At 38.0% G+C, this 26264-nt stretch overlaps 1 protein-coding gene across 5 annotated transcripts in view; it reads left to right on the top strand.

Annotated features, from left to right (window-relative positions):
- The first annotated feature begins 4 nt into the window (after positions 1-4).
- Positions 5-26264, top strand: part of uvssa (UV-stimulated scaffold protein A) — a 53245-nt gene continuing 26985 nt past the window's right edge. For 2 of the 5 annotated variants that reach the window (XM_040119676.1, XM_040119677.1), the window contains exons 1-8: positions 5-1371; positions 2956-3067; positions 4208-4361; positions 4729-4905; positions 7308-7428; positions 8766-9365; positions 11820-11929; positions 12234-12362. In XM_040119676.1, coding sequence (XP_039975610.1) covers position 1371; positions 2956-3067; positions 4208-4361; positions 4729-4905; positions 7308-7428; positions 8766-9365; positions 11820-11929; positions 12234-12362 — 1404 coding nt within the window. In that variant the 5' untranslated portion in view covers positions 5-1370. Of the gene's footprint in view, positions 1541-2900; positions 3068-4207; positions 4362-4728; positions 4906-7307; positions 7429-8765; positions 9366-11819; positions 11930-12233; positions 12363-26264 lie in introns of all 5 variants that reach the window. The other 3 variants (XM_040119673.1, XM_040119675.1, XM_040119674.1) reach the window with 3 other exon arrangements.

Below are 26264 nucleotides of genomic sequence, written 5' to 3'. Positions count from 1 at the left end.
TGGGTGTTGAGCAGGAACATAGGGACAGTAGGTGGTTTGCAGTCACAGATCCAGACTCTCTAGCATTAGGGGCAGAAAACAACAGGACAGAGTTTGCCGGTCCTCTGAACACACTTGCCCTACTAAGAGACTTTTAAGAGACTTTTTTGAATTGACCCTTCTCTAAGCCCCGCCCCTCTGTTGTTAGCCGCTTTGTAGCCCTTCTAGCCGTCGGGGCTGGCATGGCATGGCAAAAACAATTTTCAGAGAGAAGCAGACAGAAGGGTCTATAATATGCATTTGAGGAATTTATATACAGGATGTCAAACCGACTCAACAGCAAAAACATGTTATAAAGATAGAAGCTAAAGCCTACAGATCAGAATGTAAAAGCGAATCACATTACCTAGTAATCGAGACAGAAGACTATGAAATTAAGGAGCAATGTTGTTTCTGTAAAGCAGGGTAAATTCAGTTAAAATCATTAAAAAGCAAAAGAAGCGTGTGTATACATTTAGTATACCTTTAGTATGCCTTCAGTAGCTAGCGTAGCATAGAAGTGCTAGTTAATGATAAATGGTCTTTACTCTGCTAATGTTAGCTCCATAGGGTTTTGCGTCAATCTGATCGGACGTACATTGATCAGTGTCACTTCTACACGTGCCATAAGCACAACGTTTCACCATGAATGGCTTGAAATCCACAAAAGCATCCTGAAAATTAGAGTATATGGATCACAGCCGGATAGTTGTGGGACCCTGGTCGGAGCTGTCTGATGCTACGCTATGATTGGCCAGTCTCTGTCAATGCGAAGGCCCAATGCATTTTGTTTTTTTCCACCTAGATGTTGTTATAAAGCTATAATGAGCCTGAGTCAGAAACCGTAACTTACTTAATAACATACCAACCACACGACTTATTCAGACTTGTTTTTGAAGTAATAATGATGTGACTGCATGTTACGATGGTTCAGTGTTTTAATTAGCTTCAGTAATTATTTAAGACTTCCAAATTGTCGATGTTGCGATTACGTGATGTAAAAGCAAATATATATCATCCTTAAATTTCACCATAAGAGCTGGTGGACGTTCCACAGCCAACAGCACTTTGCAGGAACAAAATTTTAGATGGGTTAGTGTTAGGGGTCTAGAACCAGTATACTGTAATTCAGTAGCACCACCACTACAGTCTAGCGTATGACTGTAAAGTGGATTTATGACTTTCAGACACAGTTAAAACGAAAACAGTTTTAGTGTTGTTAATTGCATTTGCGTGCAGTCCCTGTCTTCAATGTTTGGCCCCCACAAAGTACAGGCACTGTATTTATCGGTGCTTTATTCTGAAAAGTCGAACTGGCAGTTCAAGCGGAAAACGGAAATGTCTTTCATTCGAGTAAGCTACATAGCTAAATATCAGAGGATATTATTGTGTAAACAGGAAAAACAGCTACTGTCCATTTATTGACCTTTGCCATGAATGGACAACGACTCACGATGCTCAATTGCAACTAACAGCTGTAAAATTTCTTGAGGATTAGTGTTTTATAACGACCTACCAACTGGTAAGTGGTGGGTATGTTCAACTACTGTTAGCATTGCAGCGGTTAGTGGAGTGCTAGCCTTTAAATTATTCTCCAACGCAACCTAGACATCAGTAATTTACATTGTTTCTTTATGTTGTCTTTTGAAATTCTACAGAAATTATTAAACTGCGTAAACATGTAAATTGTAAAAACACCTGAAATTAATCTAGTAGTTGAAAATGAATGGAGCTAACGCTAGCTACATGTTTAAAGGTACAAAAAATATTTCAAAATTAGTAATTGTTGTATGTCTATATGTTTGGGCACCCTACTAAGTCAGTACCATAGACTGTAAATTTACTGTACAATCTATGGTCATTACTTAGTAACCCCCATTTACAGTTGTAAATCTTCTGCTGTGGGGTTGCGTGCCATCCAGTGGCACAGAATACACTTCACGGAAGAAGGAAGAATGAACCAAATATCAGCAAGAAAGCGAAAGTGAAATAGGCTTGTTTCTCCGTCATGACAATAATCCAAAGGAGACCTCGAAATCCACCATGCAGTACTTTAAGAAACAAAAGCTGAAGCTTTTGGAACAGCCCCCACAGTCCCCTGCCAAGAACATCACTGAAAATCTAAAGGTAGATCTTAAACATGTGTGTGCAGGGCAGCCTAAAATATCTCAGAACCTGAAATGACCTGCAGGAAGAGTGGGTGAACAGAAAGACTCTCAGCTGCTACAAAAAGTGTTTGCAAGCTGGGATATCTGCCAAAGTGGAGGGGGCTATTAAGTATTGACTTAGTAGGGTGCCTAAACTTTTTTAATTTTTACGGTTTAATTTTTCCTGTTTCTTAAGTTCCTGAAATAAAAAGTAATAGCATTTGAAAAATAGGCTAATTTTTAACATGTGTTTGCTGCAGGGGTTGGATTTACTTATTTTCACTTAAAAAAAAATAAATCCAACCTCCAAATCCAATCACTTAAAAAAATCAATTAAATGTAATTTGCCAAACCGCATACAGCTGTACTGTATAGTATAGTATAATGTAGTTGGTGTAAGCCATTAACATTAAAAATGATTTGCGTTTACCACAGGATAACATCTTCTGTAGCAGCCTAATAATCTTATAATTGTGTAAATGTTACAAAATAGCCCTCAATAACCCCCAGAGAACAGATCATCTTAATATACTGTTTTGCACTCCATTTTACCCAATACATTTTTTAGATAGGAACACTTTCAAAGTGTCTTTCTGTGTTTAACTCCCCTTCACATGTGAACTGATCGTAGTTTTCACCATGATTCACATTCGGCTTCTTCAGTGTCATGGTTGTTTGACTATTTTGTAGTCATATTTTCATCTCTTGTCTAATAAAGTGGTTCTGTCACTTTAGGTAAACTTCTTTTAGTTAATCGTATATCCCTGGTCACCGGTGTGTTAATGAATAGTGATGGAGTTGACTCAGAGAGACCAGCTGTCAGAGCTGGTGGAGGAGCTGACCACATCAGGACAGCCACAGCTCAACCAGGAAAAGATGAAGGAAATCAAGAAGATATGCAAGTATGTCACGTGTCTACCAGGAGGGATTAATTGGGCATAAACAGCTGTGTACTGTGGAGTCCTGATAACAAGCAGGTTTTCATTTAAAGCCAACCATGTGACTTCAGCTCTGCTGCAAAGCAGTGGTACTAGTTGCCAAATAATATTGATTTGTATCATTCAGAGTGAAAATATGCTTTTTTTTTCAGCACAGTTTTACACTTGTGCAAAAAAAGAAAAGAAAACACTTTAAGTCAGAATGATACAATATGTCCATTTCAACGATATAGTATTAATATTTCTAAACCTCTTTGAACAACTCATCTGTGAGCATATGTGAACAAAAGAACTTGGAAAATAACAAAACTATCATGGGCCACTGGACCTCACAAGATTATAAAAATACAAATAGCAGTAATATTTAAACATTCATGCATTTATATGTGGAATTCAGTGGGGAAAAAATGACACTAATTAGATTTAGTTATATTGAGAGCTTCACGCTGACAACCAGTGTAAAAATGCATCACATCTTCTGTATCACACAGTAATGACATACACTCAGTTGGCAGTTTATTAGGTACACCTAGCTAAAACTGATGCAGTCTAATACAACAGTCCTGCAATAAATCGTCCCTTCAGAGAGGTTATAATTTTCAGTCTTTGTTGAAACTATGTTCCAGATGTGTCAACTGTATGATCATTTTGGTGAATGTAGTCTGTGGTGCTCTTGAACTGCATGGCATTACAGTGACAGGTGTTCCTATTATTTCCCACCGCATTCAAATCATGACAGAATGCTTAACAACAGACACACCTCTTTGTATAATGCAATACAGTTCAACAGCACCATAAACTACATCCTCCAAAATGACCATACAGTTAAATCAACAACTCTTAACAACAGTTTCAACAAAAACTGAACGTTAGAGCCTTCATGAAGGAAGATTTATAGGACTGTTGTATTAGACTGACTTAGCTTTAGCTAGGTGTACCTAATAAACTGACAACGGAGTGTATGGCCATACCCAATCTTTGTCACGAGGATATGGATCATGTCCTTGTTAAAACCTTCATTTTGCTTGAAACACGGACACGACACTGTATAAAAACCAATCATGGGGCTAACCACTGCTCACATATGTCCTTGATTCCACCCAGACTGTCTAATGACTGCACAGACCACTTGTACCACTTAGTGATGGCCCAGCTCAACCAAGAACACTCTGAGGTGCGACTGTCAGCCTTCCAGATAGCCAGTGAGCTGTTCTCCAGATCACACCACTTCAGGACACTGCTGGTAGACAACTTCCAGGTAGATCAATACCACACTAGACACTACAGCACCTGACTTTACTGACTAATAGCTGTTTGATCAGAGAAAAGGAATCATAATCACTATTTTGTTTCCATGCCAGTATAACTTGTCAGCTCATCATACTATGGACAAGGTCTTATTCTGGTCACTTTGTTTCTACAATCATTTAATTCCAAGTAAGTTGTGAAGATAAAGCTCTGTCTACTGCGTTAAGCAGGATTTAGATTTGAAAACCTAAATTTGATTTTGTCAGTACAAAAATGGTGTTGTAACACAGCTTTTGCAAAATGTATGTCTTCTTGTGCCTTCACCCCACATGCAACCTCTTCTTTTCTCCTTTTCCTCTCCCCTACTCCTCCTGCAGGAGTTTTTGGAGCTGACAGTTGAGACAGATTCAGACCAGCCCCTCCCTCCACCTAAAGAAGTAGCCAGGAAACTGAGGTCACTGGCCATCCAGACTATCCAGTCATGGCAAGCCTCATATGGGACAGCTTATAAGAAGTTGGCACTAGGCTACCACTTTCTCAAACAGGTTAAGAAGGTGAGAGAGATGGCCTTGAAACTATTAATTGCTTTCAGTCAACACATGTTGTATTGCTAACTGACTGAAAGATGCTAAAGCCAACATCCACTAAACCTCAGATGCTAGTAAAGGTTTTCTTTTGTGGTTCCATGATAAACTAGCAAATAGCTTCATGTTAGCTGAGGTTAATTACTTTCAAATTAACTTAAAAAAATTTGGTTTCTGTTGGACTTGGTGTGAAATGGGATTCGGAAAAAAAGTGATGTTTGGCTAACTGCGATTTTCAATTGCGCGTTCCCATATTGATTGTTAAAATCTTACCATTGATCTATGCATCTGAGCTTTTTCTCAGTAAACATGTGTACACTCGCACAAAATGTTATGTATACACTTACAATTCTCCTTTTTCCACAGACATTTAACTAATTCATTTTATTATTTACACCTTTGCTTTTCCTACTGTGACATGTCAAAATGTCTGCTCTGAAAAAGGACTAGTACAGTTAGAGATCCACACTGTGTAAAATGTCTACATTGTGGAAACTGAATTATTATGAAAGTTATTTTCAATCAGAAAGTAGAAAACACAGTGATGTGCAAAATTGTAGGCACCAAATGTAAATTGAACATTCTTTCAAAAATAATGTCATGAATAATTTTTATTTATAAATGGGTAGTTATTTATGACTCTGGATATATGTTTAGGCTCGTTGTCCTGCTGCAGAATGAATGTGGGACCAATTAGATGCCTCACTGATGGGACTGATGATGTATAAAAATCTAAACATCTAAAGTGTCTAAAACCATTGAACAGTACTGTGTGTAATAGCTGTTTACTCATGGAATGAAAAAAGAAGAAAGTTCCCAAAATACAGTAAGTTCTGATAAGTGCTTTCATATACAGTATATGCAGTGTTGGTATTAATCTGATGCAACTCTATCATCAAGAACTGAACTAAACTATACTATAACAAATAGAAATAAATTGAAACAGGAGGTTGGTTCCAATATTCAGTCCTTGAGTGAAACAAGTTTATTAAACAAAATGTTTCACATTTTTCTTTTTTATGTTATATGATATGTATTTCTATGAGAGGAATCCTCTCAATCAATTTACACATAACTAGTTAATTCTGATCTGACTTTCCTATTTTAAACATCATAAAATACAGTTCATGAGCCTCAGAATTTTGGTTGTGTTGCTAGGCAGCATCTTGCTAAACAGGAAGGGGTTCGCAAGGCTGAGCCAAAAGTTTTGTGATCCTCACTAAAACTCGTTGTACGATGGAGATAATGTTAAAGTGCTCTCTGTCTTAACTGTGACTTCTCTACATCTCTTTATTTTCTGTGCAGTTTTGATCGTATTTCATCTCTGGTCTTCACTCCTTTCCCCTGCAGCTGCCCCTGCAAGTTGAGGCTACCAACTTCAGCTTAGCTAGCTTTATTTAGCTCCTCTATTAAAGTCCTTTTTCCTCTTCTTACCATTAGCAGATTTGAACCTCCAGATTCACGCTAAGATGATACGCATTTAAAATTACATTTGTGTGGTTCTCACTGAGAATCTGTTCATCCTTTTTCTTTTTTGGGGGGTTCTTTTTGTTGTTTATACAAATAACTCCAGTCTCTTTAGTTGAGGCTCAGCTGTTGTTGTCTTTATCTACAGTTTAATATTGGTACATGAATTTTGAACCGCAAACAAACACCTACATCATGGGTGTCATGGAGTCATACAGTATTATCACATTTTAAAGCTGATTCAGTGAACATATTTGCATACAGTTGCCTATTTACCTGTCCAACAGACATGGAATAACATTATCAATCATTTGGAGTAGTGTTTCTGTCCACCTTTTGAATCTAAGTACCTGGCTCTTTAGCTGCTAAAAGCTCCACTATTTTCACCAGACAGGTGGTATACAATGGGATTCGAAGAGGTTTAACAACTGCTCGCTGCTGGTGCAAATGAAACTGATGAATGCAGTGAGAGTGAACTAGAAAATTAAAGTAGTGGTCCTCAAATCAAAACGATGAGCTGAAAAATGCTAAAATGACCCCTAGAACTGAGGGCAGGTGTATAGTTGGGAAACAGTTCTCTTCGGGTTCATTATTAAAAGTGACTACATTACACATGATCATTTGATCCACTGATTATATACAAATATTTACTAAAGCAGCCTTAAAAAAACTTAGAAGTTAGTTAGATAGTTCTAGTCTGGTGGACAATGTCAGGACATAAACAGATATAAAATTGCCAACAGTATCAGATGTATTGATTGAACATTTAGATGGGTCTACATATGACATAGTCCTCTCCTATTACAGGTAATAGTGCCTGTCTACTAGGACTGTGTTTTCAATGTTAATTCTCATGTCCCATGTTGTAATCCACATGTGAGTGATGTGAAGTGTCCTTTTTTCAGGTGGACTTCCAGGATGCTGAGGCCAGGACAGTTGCAGAGAGGAGGAGGGAGGAGGATAGAGAAAGGAGAATGGAGAGGATCTACAAGGGGAGAGTGGAGGCAGCCTCCAAAGACATGGAGGGTAAACAGCACATCATTCAACATCAGTGCTGCTAGTGATATGATAATAACAACAGATTTTTGCCTCTGATTGACAATCCAAACCACATCCGAAAATCCTACATTTTTTTTTTTTTATGTACATGATTTTTAAGTTTAATGTTAGATTTAACATTTTGTTTTTATATTTTGTATTTTATGCTAAATTGAGACACTCCTCTACTGGTTCTCCACAGGGTTGCTGTTTGTTCCCTCTCCTTTGTATTTTGTATACTAATGACTGCCTGTCTGAATGAAAATCAGCATATTATAAAACTTGTTGATGATACAGATACAGTGATTGTCAGTCTTTTACAGGAGCAGGAACAGGGTCATGGTTTTATAGGGACTTTGTATCATGGTGTCATCAGTTATTTCTTGATCTTAATGTTACTAAAACAAAACAGGATTGTTGATTTCAGGAAATCCCCCCCTTGGCCGAACATCAACTGTTAAACAGGGCCCTGAAACGACCCTGATAGACAATCGCCAATAACTTGGGACAGTTATTGACAGCAAACCTTATGCTGATATGAAACCATATGTTGATTTTGTTGATAAGAAAGTGTAACAGCTTCTTTATTTTGTTAGAAGAATTAATTCTTTTCATGTTTGTGGATCCATGATGACTCAAAGTTTTATCATAGTTTCATTGTTTTATCTTTTTGCCTTGTGGTGGTTTGGAAACCTCAGTCTGTGCAGTAGAAATAGACTCAATGGTCTTGTCAAGGTGTCCAATAAAATTACTTGAGTGAGCCAGGTACAGCTCTTTGACATATATAATAAGCATGTTCCTTGGAAGCCTGAGGCTATTCTGGCTCATCAAGATCATCCTTTGTTCAGGGAGTTTGAGTTACTTTAAGCTGTAATGACTAAAAGGACTAAGTCTTCCTTTGTTTCAGTAGCTGTAGGCCTGTTAAACTCTTGTCATACTTTTTCTTCTGTGGACTCTAGAAATGTTTCAGGCTTTGGGTGTTGTAGTGTTTTGGTAATGCAGGTCTTCCTCTGTCCCCCCTCAAAGAAGGTGCCTATTGTGTCTGTCATTTTGTCTGTGCTTTACTGTATTGTGTAATTGCCTGTAATTTTTTTTATGACTGATGTCACCTGGCTTGATTGATTTTATATTTCAAATTTTATATAAATTAAAATTAATATTAATAGATTTGTTTTACAATGGATAGAACAGAATGATTTGCATGAAAATTACACTAAAAGGAAACCTGGTCCTCAAATGGATTTGTGTTTTGTTTTTTTTGTTTTTCATTTTTGAAGTATTGAATTATTATAGTGATTATTAACAAATTTGTATTTCTTTGTCAGAGTCATACCAGGAAATTACGGCAACGTTGACAGAGATGGAATCCTGTATGAGGCTACTTTTCCCTGAGTTTGGCCTCTCAGACATCCAGACAGTCAATGGCACTCCTTCCATCTCCCAACCAGCTAACGAATGTCCATCAGATGATGAACAGCCCTGCTGCAGCAAAGACGTGAGGGATAACAGCAAAGATAGAATGAAACAAGAGGGGAAGGAGAGCAGAGAAGGAAAGAAAAGCAGTGGGACAGAAAAGAAGGGACCAGAAGACAAAGGAATGGTGGAGGAGAAGGGGGAGAAGAGAGACAACATTGAAGACAAAAAAGGGAAGAGAAAGAAGGAGAAAAGGTCTGAAAATGAGGAGAGGGAGGATGAGAAGAGTAGGGATGGGAATGAGCAGAACGAGAAGAAGGGAGGGAAGGTAGAAGATGTTGAAGAGAAGAAGGAAGAGATTGAAAAACAGCAATGGGAGGGAGAGGAAGGAAAAAACAACGAAGAGGCGGAGGGAAGTCGTGAAGAGGAGGAACCTTTTGATGAAGATTTGTTTATTCGGAACTCAGGGCTCATCTCTCACTCCTACACTCTGAACCTGAACCTCAGTCCTGGTGGGTACAATTTGTGTATAGTTCACTGAAATACCAGTTTACCAAGTCCAACCAAACATTATAATGCTACTATTACTGTAATGCAAAAAATCCTACCTTTGTGATGCTTATAATGTTCAGTTTTGGATGACAGTCTTTTAGAGGTGTTGATTCAATATGGGGATGGATAAAATATTAGAGGCACCTTTCAACATAAGGCAGTACATCCAAAACTTCCAAAAGTTGCAGTTTCAGAAAATATAACATTATGAACTTTATGAAGGTTGCATTTCTTGCATGGCTCCTTTATTTGACTGCATAACATTTAGATAGGTGTACCTAATAAACTGCCAACTAAGGATATACACTCCACAAGCACTTTATTAGGAACACCATACTAATACTGGATAGGGCCTCCCTTTGCTCTCAAAACAGCCTCAGTTCTTTGTGGCATGGATGTTAGAAAAAATCCTTTGAGATTTCGGTCCACGTTGACATAATGGCATCACATAATTTCTGCAGATTTGTCAACTGCACATTCATGCAGCCAATCTCCTGTTCTACAACATGCTAAAGGTTTTCAAATGGATTCAGACGTGGTGACTGTGGAGGTCACTGAAGTACACTGAACTCACTGTTGTGTTCATGAAAACCAGTTTGAGATGACTTTTGCTTTGTGACATGGTACATTATCATGCTGGAAAGAAACATTAAAAGATTGTTGCCATAAAGGGATGCACATTGTAGGCATCAATACTCAGGCTGTGGCATTTAAACCATGATTTATTGGTATTAAGGGGCCCAAAGTGTGCCAAAAAAACATTCCCCACAAGGTTACACCAGCACCACCAGCCTGCAGTGTTGACAATAGGGCAGGATGGGTCCATCGATTCATGCTGTTAACACCATTTCTGACACTACCATCTCCGTGCCTTAGCAAAATACAGACAAATGAGAACCAGGCTATGCTTTTCCAGTCTTCAGCTGTCCAGTTTTAGTGAGCCTGTGCCCACTGCAGCCTCAGATTTTGGTTTTTGGATGACAGGAGTGGCACCCAACATTGTCTTCTGCCTGAAGTGTATCCCATCCGACAGGTTGGATGTGTTGGATGTGCATTCTGAGATACTTTTCCACTCACCACAGTTGTAAAGAGTGGTTATCTGATTTACTGTAGCCTTTCTGTCAGCCCCAACCAGTCTGGCCATTCTCCTCTGACCTTTCATCAACAAGATGTTTCCGTCCACAGAACAGCTGCTCACTGGATGTTTTTTGTTTTTGGCAGCATTCTGAGTAAACTCTGTTGACTGACTGTTGTATATGAAAAACCCAGGAGATCAGCGGTTTCAGAAATATTCAAACCAGCCCACCTTGCACCAACAAAGTCACTGAGATCACATTTTTTCGCCACTCTGATGTTTGATGTGAACATTGACTGGAGCAGGTCAGGAGCTTCTCCTGACCTGTATCTGCATGATTTTATGAGTGATTGAGTATGTATATCCTGTACTTTATAGATAAGGCTGGGCATTGAAAATCCAGACTGTCAAGAACTGACAGTTGCCATTGAATGTCAGGTCAGAATGGTAATTGACTTTGATCAGATAGTTCTTGATCTAAATCAAAAGATTGCAAAGGTTCAAAGTTCATTCTTGACCTGGGAATCAGCAGTCTTACCACAAGCTCCACTTTGTAGCTTTTCTGTTCTTTTATGCCAACATAGACAAGAAGTCCTTAAAGTGGCCAGAAAACAGAAAGTTGAACATCTACAAGTCCATGAGAGTTAGGTAAATTCTATTCAGTAATGAAGATCTTGCTCCAGAACAGCTACTAAATTGACTTTTTTCTCAGAATAGTTAACACTATTTTATTGAGGTAGTAGGGTTTAAGATACTTATTTCATTGAGTACAAATGGGAAAGAACAAACATCTCCTACGATGTGTTAAGCTCATAAAGATCAGATTGAACCAGAAGTATGAACAGGTTTTTTGTTTTTTTTAATGTAGTATAGTTGATGCCTGATGTCATTATTTTATGTACAGAGTCACAAATATTCATCGCATGATTGTTTTATATGAGCAGGACCCTGACCACACTTAAGTCCAGTGGATTTCCCAGACTCTAGATCTTAACCCAATATAGTACCAATGCAATGAGGATGAATGGGAAGATTGCACCATGGATGTGTGGCCAAAAAAAATACTGTAAATGCAGCATGCTATAAATTCAACACCAAGCGCGAGGTGTGTTCCCTGTACTTTACTGAAACCATGGCTTGAAGAATTCAACCTGTTAAAAGGCAAAGTGGGGTTCCTACTTGTTATTATGCAAGAGTAGCTAATAAAGTGGTGGCTGAGTGTATAAATTTTATATATTATAGAATTATTTACCAGGAATAAAGTAGGTTTTCTCTTAACTTGACATATCAATAAAATGTTATTTTTCTTTTCTTCACTTTCCTTTTCCTTTTCGTTCAGGTTTTCATGTAAAGGAGACGGAGGATAATGAGGCAGTGGTTTCCACAGTGATAGACCTCCATAGACTGATAACAACCAAACACCTACCAGCTGTGCAGGGCTGGGTTCAGGTTAGTACAGACAAACCGCACAGAGGTCAGATTTGTAAACGTAATCCATTACCACATTAAAGCATACGGTAGATAGACACTTGTTTACAAGATCAGAGGATGACCTGCAAGTTCCTAATGCTAAAATTACCACTATACCACTCCATCTTCTACTACTATCACTAATTTAATATTTTATATAAAGCTAATCAATGCTGGCATACAAAACATCTGCAACTTACAAACTCTTTCTTTCTGTCTTGTCTTATTTCTCATTGGTTGTTGAGGAAAGCCTAGAATCTGTTTAACCTGTCTGTATGATTAGGTCTTCACTAAGGCAGGTGTGGAACAGCATCTGTTAAGGAGAGCACTGGATCTGAAGAGATCTTTAGAAGCTACACTGCAGAAACATAAAGAGCTTCACATCGACTATAAGACCAGGGTCCGCAAAGTGGTGAGTTATACATACAATATTACATTTTAACTCTTAGTTGAGCTGATTCAAGGTACATGAAGTAATCTGCTTGGGCATTTACCTCAGTAACATATGAAAACTGGAGGACAAGATTGTTTTGTTGATGGTTTTTTTCCCATTCATATACTTTTGGTAGATGGAAATTAAAATGGTAACACCGGATTTACTTTGAAACAAGTTTATAAAGGTAAAAACCCTCTGCTCGATTCTAAAACAGTTATGTAGTTATACAGGTGTGGCTAAAAGTTCTTTTCCCTTTCCACTTAAAAAAGAAAAAAGTTTTTTTCTGAAAAAAGTTGAAACTGAAAAAAGTAATTGACATCCACTATTCACTATTTCTTATTATCAGAAGAGAGACACAGCTTTTCATTGTCAATGTAGCCTATTATTTTAAATACCACAACAACGAAAATGGTATCGTCAAAAATATTGGGACCCTTAACCTAATATTTTGTAGCACACCCTTTTGAGGCAATCACTGCAATCAAGCACTTTTTGTAGCTCTTAATGAGACTTCTACACTTGTTTCCACTCTGCTCTGGTAGATTGGCTCATTCTTTCTGCGCAAACTGCTCTAATTCCCAGGTTTGATGGGAGCCTTTTCCCAGCAGTGAATATCTGCTCTTTCCCAAGATGTTCAGCTGGATTAAGATAAGGACTCATAGCAGGCGACTTCAGAACTGTCCAATCTTTTCTTCTCATACATTCTTGGGTACTTTTAGAATTATGTTTTGGGTCATTATCCTCTTGGAGGAGCCGTGACACTAGGCAGTATGTTTTGCTCCAGAACATCTTGATAATCTTCTCATTTCATTGTGCCCTGCAAAGAGTCATGGCACCCTGCATCAGATCCAACCTCGTAACAAACCTGAGCCTCCTCCATGTTTCACAGTGGAGATGGTGGTGTTCTATTTGAAAGCTTCATATTGAACAGAGCTGATATGACTTAACGAAAAGCTCTAATTGTGTTTCACCTGTCCACAGGACATCCCCCAGAATCATTGTGGATAGTCAACATGCATTTTACCAAACTCCAGTCAGGCTTTATGTTTCTTTCTCCTGGGTCTTCTTTCATGGACCTCACGTTCATTCAGAAAGGCACATATGGTGCCACTGGACACTGTTGTACCTCGATCTTGGGGGTTAGCTTGTATCCGTTTTAAGTTTTCTTTGATTCCTTTTCCACCATTCCAACTGTCCATCCATTCAATCCGGGATCAGTTTTCCTCTTGCGGCCATGTCAGGGAGGTTGGCTACGGTCAGGGCGGTTGCTGAAATTAAAAGCTTCTGCATGCTTTAGTTTACTATGGAATAAAACAAAGAAGCAGTGATGGGAGTTGAATTCTTGCTGTCAGTTTTGATGCAACTGCTGTGCCAGGCTGTCATGCAGTTTGATAGGATGCTCTCCATTGTGCATCTGTAAAAGTTGACAATCAGCTTTTGTGGGAGGCTGGCTCTCTTCAGAAAATGAAGGCATTGTTGTGCCTTACTCACCACTGCAAAGGTGTTGTAAGCTCAGGTCCTCTGTGATGGTGACTCGCACTAACCTGAAGCTGGGGGGTACTCTCTGCACAGCCTCTGTGTTGATGTGGGCTGGACTCTGTGTTATCCTCTTGGTAGTCTTAAAATCCACGATAATATCCTTGGCCTTTTTGATGTTTAAGTCCAGGTTGTCTGATATGAGATATGTATTTGTGTGTGTGTGTGTTTATATGTATATGTGTGTATGTATGTATATATATATGTATATCTATATGAGTATGTATATATGTGTGTGTGTGTGTGTGTGTGTATATAGTTTGCCATTTTCTAGTTTTCCTATACGCAAATGGTTTTTCAGAGTGTACCCAACTGTTGATTTTTGCAAACCAACTCATATTGACAACTCCACCTCAATTTAAATGACAATTTTCGGTCAACTCTGAGCCACGTGTGAACTTTTTTTGTGCATGGACTAATGTTAAAACGACACACTTAGCTGCCCAAGAAACATTTAGTAGCTAAGTGTCTCAACTACTCTTGAACACCTATAGCTGGGAGTTGGCACTTAAAGGTAGTATCCATTCTTTTGTTTAAAATGGAATGATCTGCAGCTCAGAGCCTGAAGCACAAAAAAATGTGTAGCTGTTCAAATACTTCTGGCCTTGACTGTATGTCTATGTATACTGTATGTACTTTGTATATGTCTATACAGTGGGGTCCAAAAGTCGAAGACCAAAAGAAATTCTACAGATCTGTGCCTTAGCATAGTTCCTTTTTAATAAACTTGCAAACATTTCTAAAATTCTGTTTTTGCTTTTTCATTATGTAGTATTGACTGTAGAATGATGGGGAGGGAAATTATATTTTAATTTTTTTAAATTTTCAAGCACAAATGTGAAAAAAGTAGAGGGGTTCTGAATACTTTCTGAATGTAATATATACTATACAGGCCAATTGTTAAGTCACTTAGTATGGAGCATGGCCAGCAGATGGCAGCATTCTACCAGAAATCAGAGGTGGGACAACAAAATTACTACACACTGATGGTACAGATGGTACACATCCTTGTACTTTGATATAACAGCTTCAGAGAAGGGGCATGTTGATAACTTGGTTCCTCTTTGTTGGATTTCATCAGCCTGAATTAACACAATGTGTGCACAAGCAGTCCACCAGTTTCTTTAGGATGTTCTTGTTCATTCTCCTTACTGACTTCTCATGCTGTTCGAAATTAATATCTCTTCAGTGGTTCAGTGATCTGTAAGCTAAAGCACACATTAGAGTAAGTGAAATTCCTATTTTAATTTAATTTTCATTCAGAAAAAATATTTGAAGTTTATTTTTTTTAATGGAGTCCTATACAAGCAGTTTTCTGCTTGCTCCCTTTAAAACACCTTCTTTGTTAAAACATGTTAAGCTTAAATTGGATCTTTTTCAGATACAGGGGAATCAAACAGATACGGTAGGTGTCACTGAGGACATTGTTTTAGTTTGGCCCATAGGGGTGGCTACAGCCAACTGGTTACATGCTTACCTCCAAATCCAAGTCTCAAATAACACCAGTAGAACATCCCAAACCCACATTGTATATGTTTTGAAATTTTTCAAAGCTGGTCAAAAAGAACATACATACAGTGAAAGTATTCATACCCCTCACTTTTTGCACACTTTGTTGTAGATTAAACTGTAAATGGATAAAATAGCCATTTATGCCCCTTAATCTACACTAGGTAATTCATAATGACAAAGTGAAACCATTTTTTTAATACATTTTTGCAAATTTTTTAAAAATTAAAAACTGAAACCTCATTTACAAAAGGATTCAAACCCATAATTCATGACATTGCAGAAGCCCCTTTGGCAGCAATTACAGCTTCAAGTCTTCTTTTGTAAGTCTTTACAGTCTTTGCACACCTAGATTTGGGCAGTTTATCCCATTCTTCCTGGCAGACTCTCTCAAGCTTCAGATTGGATGGGAAGCATCTGTGAACTGCAAACTTCACATTTTTTCACAGATGTTCTATGGGGTTTAAGTCCAGGCTTTGGCTGGGCCCCTCAAAGACAGTCAGAGACTTGTCTGGAAGCCACTCTGCGGTTTACTTCAAGGACCTCTCTGTATTTGACTGAATCATCCTTCCTTTATCAGACCAGAGAATCGTTTTCCTCATGCTCTCAGAGTCCTTTAAATACCATTTGGCAAACTCCAAGCGGGCTATAACATGCCTTTTACTCAAAGTGGCTTTTCATCTTGCCACTCTGCCATAAAGACCTGATTGATGGAGTTCTGCTGAGATCCTTGTTCTTGTGACAGGTTCTCCCATCACTGAAGAGGACTTCTGAGGCTCTGTTAGAATGACCGTTGGGTTCTTGGTCCCCTTCCCTTCCCAAGACCCTTCTTGCCTAGGTACTCAGGTTGGCCGTACGTCCAACTCTAGTCCTGGTGGTTTCGAACTGCTTCCAATTACTGCTTCCAAGCCAGTTAATGAGGCCACTGTGCTCCTGGGAACACTAAAAGCTTCAGAAAAATCCTTGGACTTTATGGCTTGGTTTTTGTCCTAACATGCAGTGTGAATTGTGGGACCTTACAAAAGGTACACGGGTGTATGCCTTTTTAAACTGTGCCCAATCAATTCAGTTTGCCATAGGTGAACTCCAGTAAAGTTTTTGACAAATCTCAATGATAATTAAAGCAAAAAGGGTGCACCTGACCATGATTTGGAGTGCCACAAGCAAAGAGTCTGAAAATGGGAGATTTCAGCATTTGATTTGAAAATCAATATTTATTTTAATAAATAAAGCAAAAAAAATCTAAAAGCATGTTTTCAATTTGTCATTATGGGTTATTGATTATATATTGATGGGCAGAAATGGTAATTTTTACAATTAAATCTACAATGTAGTAAATTTGCAAAAAATGAAGGCTCTGATTACTCTTTGATGCTACTGTATATACAGTATCACTTAGACATTTAACGAGGAAAGCAAAAATCAAACCTAAAAGAATAGTGAAAAAAGGGATAAAAAGCTGGTGCTCTCTAAATTACCCTCAAGAAGGAAGTTTGAATGGGAATTCCACATTAGTCCAAGTGAGGCATAGTCTTCATCTACACCATCTAGTGTCCATTTAAAGAACTGCAGCTTCAGAGGTTTGTTGCCACTCAGCTCTGGTGCTTGACTGCTTGAGTGGAATCAGTCTATTACTGAGCTGCCACAAGATATATCTTGAAATATAGCCTGATTCCTATTTCAGAAATATTAAGCTTCAGGCTGAATTGATTTAAATGAATAAATAAATAAAATGCTCTTTGTTTTACGTTCTACCAAAGATACACTGAAGCACCCCAGTATTGTTTTGTGATAGTTTGCATTGCATTGCTCTGAAACATGTCCTCTTCCTGTTTTCTTCTTTAAATGTGTCTGTTAATTCATGCATTCCCGTGGGCTCCCAGAGAGAAGGATCATAAAAGAAGAGGGAGAAGCGAAATATTTATAGTAAAAACATTTGGGAGAGGTGAGATAGCAACGCACAGCCATAATGCATAATGCATCAGATACGGAGAGAAGAAATTGGGAAGCAAGAGGGAGAATGTACCCATTCATTTACTTTACTACCACTAATGTGCCCCATGCTTTGACAGCTGATATGTCTGTCTGGGCACCTCTGTATCTTGCTTACCATGGTCATTCTGCTGTTGTTTGAACTGGCTCAAAATGGAGGAACAAACCAACCAAAACAGTTATGTTTTGAAAAACCGTGTGTCATTAAAGCATTCAGTCTAACTTGTTGCTTATTTGAGAGGGGTTAATTGGTATTGAAATGTCTTAAAGTATTTAATAGATGGCATGCTTGCTGCGTTCTTGCGGTGCTGAGACACAGAAAAAAAAACAAGAAAAAAGTCCAAGAGAAATCGCTAGGCGGCTTCAGTTCCAGGTTTAAAGAACCAATGTATGCAAACTGCTTTATGAGTTTGAAAAAAAAGACATAAAAGTTGTAGTGTGTAAATCCATCTTTAGCTGAACAGAACGGCAGAGTGACAGTGACAGAGCGCCGGGCGTCTCGCTCTGCCTGGTTATCACTGTCAGGGACCAGTCTGCTGCACCAGCAGGCCCAGCACTGTGATAACCACACAACTTACAGCCCCTTTATCATAATTAGCTTTTCCTTTTTAGCCTTAAAAGGCCTTCCATTACTGGGTCCCTCTCTATCGGGCTGCTGACACACCACACGATTGGTTTCTCTCTCAACATGCCTCTCAATACAGTCTCCCATAACAGGGGAGCTGAAGAAAGAGAAGAGGAGTGTTATGTGGGCAGATAAAGAGGCTTATTGAATGATCGAATAAGACAGAGGCAGGGTTGAGTGAAGAAATATCTACATGAAGTTGGAAGACTATTGAAAATAGAAATGCACAAGGTAGTTTTTTTTTAATGGTTGTGTTCTTGAGCTCAGAATTTGTGCAGGTTAAATTTGTGATTAGACTGTTGATAGTTTGTTCAAATATGTAATGGTGGTTTTACAAGCTCCTGTGAAAGAAAAATAGCATGAAGTGTAAAGGTTTCTCATTTATTCATTGTATGCATGTTTATGCCTCTGTATCTGTGTTAAAAATACCACATGCTGGCTGTGCATTCATTTTCAGCCCATTCCTGGAAAGGGCCTCAGAAATATCTTGCTCTAGTGACCTGATGCTTGTGCCTTTTAAAGTTGCCAAAAGAGTGCTGTTGATTTCCACCTCAACTCTTTCTAAGGTTTGGAAATTTGCAGTGGATGACTATCTTATGTGAGCAGCAGAAGGCCAATCATCCAATCTCTTAGTTGGTAGAAATACCTAGGTAGAGATCTGCTAACCTACACTGAGACCTTCATTTTCTCACTTTGCTTTCACCTAGTGGAGGGTGAGGCCAAAATATTGACAGAGCTGGAGTTTCTTTTAAAGGATACCATCTGACGGGCTTATCTAAGCCATAGATGTAAGTGATGGCTGTGACTTAATTGACCTGAGCAATAAGTTCATATTTGTGAGAGAAATATGGGTTTTCTGTTCCTCTCCAAAAAACTGTTGGACTTTGGTATGTCCCACAAAAGTTCTAGAGATTGACACATTGCTCATCAACTTCTGACATCCTCTGCTGTTGGCATCTTGCTAATGTTGTGGGAAAATAAGAGTGCACTTTCTAGCACCAGGCTTGGCCAAACAGGCTGCACTTTGTTTTTTCTCCACCTGTGAATTTTTTTTTTTTCAAGTTTGTGGCAGATTCACAATTTAAAAAATGTTTTTCCTGCAAAATGCAGGGAAAATAAAACATGACTGACACATCATAGTTTTTAGGACTTCAGAACTCAATCCCCTTTATTCCATACAGCGAAGGACTGATTTTACTAGACAGAGCATGGGCAGGCACTAATAATCAGTTTCTGCACAGACAGGGCAAAAAAGTATAACTAATTCATCTGCTCCGGCTGTTAATGTTTTTATTAACTGAACTGGACACTAGCCTGATATCTGCAGACAGCGGCTAGCTAGCATTAGCTACCTGACAGGTAGGGACAAACTGAACAAAAAATTATCACACTGTTGAATCAACTTTGGTGGCTTCATCTTGCCTGACCAGAAAAAATACCGCATTAACAAATATATTCTGGGTTCTTCTGTGACTGCTAAATTCACTATGGAATAGCCAGAACCAGCTAGCAAGGTTTATTTGGTTACATGTAGATGTATACAGCTCACAAATACAGGTCATGTTCCTTTTTATCATGTATAAAATTCAGAGGATAAATGATCATCTTTTACCTTGGAAATAGTAGGTTTACAAAAACATTCTTGAGTCATGATTCACTCATTAGCTTTTTCTAAGCTTTCACCCACATCTCTTGGTTGTCATCAGTGGATGGAATTTGCTCAGTTGTCATGAAAAACTGTCTCAGTTGTTGTAGCTAATCTCAGTTCAGTTGTCCGCTGATGAAGGCAGTGAGATGTGGTTGAAATTCGAGAGAAAGCTAGTAAGTGGACATTGAGAAGGGATTTTTTTTTTCTAAAAACACATTAAATTCAATTTCTGTTATCATCCAAGTCAGCAATATTTTTGCAGTAATATGATTTTATTTTGTGTATTGCAGATGTGTTGCAGATAATGTGCCATCTTTTTAATTTTAGTTTGTAAAACTATTTTCTATCTTGGTTTAACTGTAACAGAGGGAAGCTTTGCTGTAATTAAACATCACAATTTTTTTTTAATTTTTTTTTTTTTTCAGGCTGCTTATCATACCTTTTTGGAAAAGTGAATTTTTTTCGAAAAGAGTTTTTAGTAAGAGCTATGTTAGGAGAATCCTATATGCATTTGTTGAGTGCTGCTAACTGAAAACATGGTTTTGTGTTTAGAAAAGGATAAGACATGCAGACTTATTTGAACATATCTGTTTTTAAGAGTGTATTCAGTCACTCTGGGCTCCATTCAAACAGGCTCAGGCCTTGTTTACTACTGATAACCCATCTTATCACAGCACAATGGATGTGGCTGCCTGTTTCTCACTGGAGATAAACAAAGAAAGACTATCCCTCTATTTTTTTCCTCTAACATTCCCTGCTTTTCATTTGTACACTCATTCTCTGAATGTTTCACTCTCTCGCTCTCTCTTTTGTACACCATATGTTATTCTCTTGCTCTCTTTGCCTTTGTATCTGTCATTCTCATTATACATTATGTTCATAGGAAATCTTCTGGTTGTGTTTATTGCATGTCAAGAAATTGATCAATCAATTATTCTTTCATTAATACATGGAGTGAATAAAAAAACAATAGAAATTGTGGGTATTAAATAATTTATGACAGTAGTGGAATAAAAGGGGCTTACGAAGCTTATTGTAATTTTTAGTTATTTATGTGTCTCAAAAGAATTAAAGGAAGGAAAGGCTGATGTGAAGCAGATGGGAAGTATACAAGACAAAAATCAAACACAAAGTCAGATCAACAGAAATACATAATTTCTAATAAAAGTATACTTGCCCAGCCAAAAGAAGGCATATTGAGTAAATATGGATTTTAAAATGTGCTTACCTGATGGCATCTTTGGCGAGTTTTAGCCATAATAGCTAGGTTATGTTGTATGCCTATATCCAATTTGAGTGGGTGACCTTACTCTAGAAAAGGTCAGTGGGGAGTGCTGATGCTGACTTTATTAAGCAGATCAGGAAATGACCAGATGTAACCAATCCACATTAAATATAGTTTCTAAATCCCTATCATTACAAAAGGCAGTGGTTCGGATATGTCATTGCAGGCAGATAACTCTTTTTTTTGCGCCAAAGGAATCACTGGCATCATGTTACCTTACATACAAATAACTCCATTGAGTTCTATGCAGTGAAGAGTACAGATTTTAAATTTGGGGAAAAGAGAGTACTCGTGTCAGATCGGTACTCGGTATGTGCGGATACCCTGATTGGAAGTACTAGTATCCTGAGGGGAAAAGTCCAATTGCTGTATCCGTACTTGAATAAACATGAATTATGCTAAGAATGATCAAGTGCTTTTTTAAACCACTGTTAGTGCAAGCATATCTTTATTATTAAACTGATTGTGTAACAGGTTTAATCACATGTTGACCTGTGAAAATTGTGCAAACGATAGCCCAAAGCTTGACTAAACCAGGAATTTTTTTTATTCCTTGTCAGTGTGTTGCGGACTGACATTGCTGTCATTCACCATCCCTTTGCCCAATTGCACACAGTTGATGGGATAATATAATGCACAGATAATATAATCCTTATGCTGATTTTTATTTCATGAGGGGAAAAATGTTATATTGAGAAGCATTTTAAAAAAATCTGTGGAAATGAAAGATTGGATTGATGAAGTGTTTTAGGACAAAATTTCAATTTAAATATGACAAAATGAGAAAAAAATTACTTTACCTTACCTGGTAATGAGCAAAGAGAACAAAGTTTGATCATGAGTCATTTGTTTATGAGATAGAGCTAGCCTAAAGGTGTTATATAGTATCTTTTCATTATACCACTCAGGAGACTACTTTGATGCAAGTTGCACAACCTAGGGCAATTTCACTTTAAGTTTTGCAAAAAATAAATATATTGTGATTACATATTAATCATTAGGACTAGAGAGTAATATGGCTAACAATTAAATGAAGTCAAAATACAGACAGATTGTGCTGTCTGAGTATAATCCATTGAGTATACTAACTTACTATGGGCACAGTCTTGATTTCATTAGGGATCTCTGATAGCATTAAAGGAGAAGATCCAGAATATCTTTGGACCAGTCTGATATCACTAACTACAGGGCCAAACTGGGCTCACGAGCTCCACAAAACGCCAAGGGTCTTTGAAGGGCCCCTGCACCCTTTCAGGACATTCTAGGTGTCTTAACAGAGCTTTCAGGGGCCCCCGGTAAAATGAAGAATAACACTGTGTAATTTTAATTTGGCAGTAGATGAGAATGTATAATAACGACCATTTTGATCACAGATTTAGACAGGCTGGGAGGGGGAAGTAAACTAGACAGTTGAGTATAAACTCACTGACAGGGAAAGGTTTAGAAAGCTGTGGACTGGCTAATAGACCTGCCAGGCTAGGTTAGTGAAATAAAGATGTCACCTTATATATCATATAAGCTGACTGCTCCCCAGAGACAAAGAGTGCATCTCTGTGTGTGTGTGTGTGCCTGGGGGGATTTGGGGTAGAGGAGTGTAATGGGGTAAAGTAGTGGAGAAACCTATGGAGAGGGGGGGAAGTGGAAAGCTTTTTTCTCATTAGTCTGGGATCCTATGGGATCCTTTCTATGTAGTAATGAATAGGAATGCAGGGTGGTAATAGAGATGTTTGATGTTGTGGCAAATCAAGCCTTGAATAGGTCAGACTCCGATGGAAGCTTTAGGCCTAATTAGTTTGTAAATTATCTTTAAATCGATCTGAGGCAGCAGACTTCCAGTCTCTTCAAAAGAACAAATATAAAAATAATAATATATTGTAACAGGGGAACGATTGAGGGATTGATTGATTTGTTATATCTCAAAAAATTGTTGCTCAACCTGTTTAAAAACGCATAAAGTTGGGAGCTGGCACAAGAACTGCTCAGTCCATAGCGTGTATCGAGCTACAACTAGATACTGGTCCAGAACCTGCATTAAAGAGAATTGGCATACATTTTTAAAAAACATTCCTGTTTTGCGCTGATAGCCCACAAAGAGGCTAAAAAATATGTTTATGTATACACACACACATATGTATATATATATATACACATAGGTATATATACATATATATGTACGCGTATGTGTGTGTGTGTGTGTGTGTGTGTGTGTGTGTGTGTGTATATATATATAGTGTGTATATATATGTATGTGTATATATGTGTGTGTGTATATATGTGTATGTATATATATATATATATATATATATATATGTGTATGTATATGTATATATATATATATATATATATATGTATGTGTATATATATATATATATATATATATATATATATATATATATACACACACACACACACACACACACACACACACACACACACACACACACACACACACACACACACACACACATACATATATATACACGTGTATATATTTACATACACCTATATAGCAATAACTGGAACATTTTTATGTTCTGGAGGTCCTGAGGACACCTTGCCTTTCTCAAAATTGCACAATATCAGGAATAAGGTGCATGAAAAATATAGGTAAATAGCAAAAATGCTTATTTTCCAAGGAACAGTGTCCATAATCGACACTCATGTAGTTACACCGTTACCTCTCATACCTTTGTGAGAGTGTGTGTGAATGTCATAAGTTACTTTTGAGGACAAAGTTCATACTAAAGACCAGTTAATTGGGGATGGCTTGTCCAGTTGGGGACAAAAGCCAAAAATGCTGATTATTGGGTCAATGGTTAACGTTAGGGTTAGATCAAGATAAGAGTTAGGGTTAGGGAAGTAGTCGTTACATTTAGGGTTAGGGTAAGTCTCCCGTAAATGAATGCAAGTCTATGTTAGGGTTAGGGTCAGTGGTCAATCGAGACATCGCTAAAGGTTTTTTCACTTCCTTGTGTTTTCTTCTCCTCTCATCCTTCCTCCCCATCTCCCTCTGCTTTCATTTCCTCCTCCCCTCAGTCATTTTCTCCTCCTCTGTGTGAGTGTGTGTGATGCTTAACATGCACCTAACCCTCTCTGCCATACACCTGACTTATGGCTGTGCAGTAATAATTTGCCAGACTTTGGCAGGCTGAGTGTACATTAGCATATAAATAGCAGATGCACTGAGTGCCCATCACAGTCGACTACATTTAATTTTTGGTTTATAAGATTGAATTGGTTTTTAAATGCAGCGCCATCAAACTTGCCAAGACACAAATGAAGTCAGGGGAGCAGTTGTCCGAGTCGGGGCCTTCACATCATTCTATAAAGGATAAGAGTCTTATTTAGGGGGAAGGGGAGTGAGGAGAGAGGTTCAAATGCCTTAGAAGCTGAATAAGCAAAACACCTGTGGAAACGGCAACATATTTAAGTGTCTAATCCGGTTGAGACGTTTTAGTTTAGTTTTTTTTTTTTTTTTTTTTTTTAACTCAGTTGTCAATCTTTCTCCCTGTTGAAGATACATCATATGACCAAAAGTATGTGGATACCCAAATATTATACAAATTAATGGGCATTAATATGCTGCTATAACAGCCTCCACTCTTTTGGTTTTCCTGCTGCCAGGATTTGTTCCCATTCAGCCACGAGAGCATGAGTGCACCTGGTCGAACACTGAGGTTGGGTGATAAGGCCTGGCTGGTAGTCAGCATTCCAATTCATCCTGTCATCTGTGTTATTTCTTAACTCAAAATAACCTTTTTGTGCATGTTGTAATAACTTGATTTCCACATCATGCAGCCTTAACTGAATTACTTACAGCAAGTAGCCATGCACATTAAGTACAGATGTTAATGTTTATCGAGAAAAGGTGCAATGGCAAAGATAAATAATGGAATTTTAAGAATTGATATTGGATAGTTCAAATAATAATTTTTACTAAACAGTCCTATTCTTGATGCATGGAAACATGGTCAGACAACATGTCGTACAACTGGTCTGTGTGAAGCATACTGTCATTTTTACCCTGGATGGTGATTTGTCACTTAGATTCTACAGTAGTGCTCAAATGATTAGTCAGTTGGTCAATCAACAAAATACACCAAGAAATTTGCTGGTACCAACGTCTCAAACGTCAGGATTTTCTGCTTTTTTTATATGATTGTAAATTCAGTGTCTTTGGGTTTTAGTTGGGTTTTAGGTTTTAGTTAGTCAGACAAAAGAAGCTACATAAAGCAGTCATCTTTGGCACCGGAAAAACTTTATAGGGCATTTTGTTACATATTATTGGCATAATAATTAATCGCTTCATCAGAAAAATAATTGAAAATAAAAGTTAAAGTAATAGTTAGTAGCAACCTCAACCCATTAACGTTACCGTGGTCGTCCTGATCAGTTGTTCCTTATTAGTTGTAGAAGGTTGTTACTGCACCACCCATTGAAACTGTATTGTTGCCCAAGTAACATGGACCTGATCTTAGCAAACACTTCCAACAGATCTCTTCTTTATTTGGTTGTTAAAGAACTGCTTATTTTTCTTTCTTCCCTATTTTCCCTTTAGGAGCCTCCTATATTTTATCTTTGAGTAAACATTGCCATTACAGTAACACATATCCCTGCTTTACTTTAACAACTATTTTATTTATTCTGCTCTGTTCAGGATCTATTTTTTTTCTATCTGCGCTGGTTTTTAATGTTAAAGTTACCAATATTTGTTTTGTCTTTTTCTTATTACAATGACACATGGCCCTACTTTACTGAAACCATCACTTCTAATTTGTCTGGTAAATCTTGAGTTTCAGTTAAAGAAGCAGTTTTTATCTCCTTCGGGGAACTCTACGTTACTGTGTGATTTTCTCCCCGTGTGTGTCCTGTAGAATAAACCAAAGCTCTGTTAAAATGCAAAGCAGCCCCCCATGCAGCCATCTGGGGGAATAGAGGCGATATTTTAGCCATGCTCCCCGTCAGCAAAATGTTTCTGGAGGAAAGCTAATTCTACTGTGAGACTTACAGCTCTGCCAGGCCAGCCGACAGCACTCGATGCTATCAGGATTAAATTAAGGTGAATTAGAGACAAAGCGGCAGAAAGAGGAGAAAAAGGGATGATGTTAGGGCAGGATTTTCCTCCAGCTGGGTGATCACTTCTTAGTCTTAGGTCATTGATCAGAGCAGAATAAACCAGCCAGGATTAAAGCAGACAAGCGCAAAACCTATAGAGTCTATATCTCTGTGTGTGTGTTGTGTGTATACGTGTGCTGTGTGTGAATCCATTGTACTGAAAGGATG

Source organism: Xiphias gladius, chromosome 23 (genome assembly GCF_016859285.1).
Source record: "Xiphias gladius isolate SHS-SW01 ecotype Sanya breed wild chromosome 23, ASM1685928v1, whole genome shotgun sequence".
Lineage (NCBI taxonomy): Eukaryota > Metazoa > Chordata > Actinopteri > Istiophoriformes > Xiphiidae > Xiphias > Xiphias gladius.
This window is presented reverse-complemented; position numbering and strand designations above follow the sequence as displayed.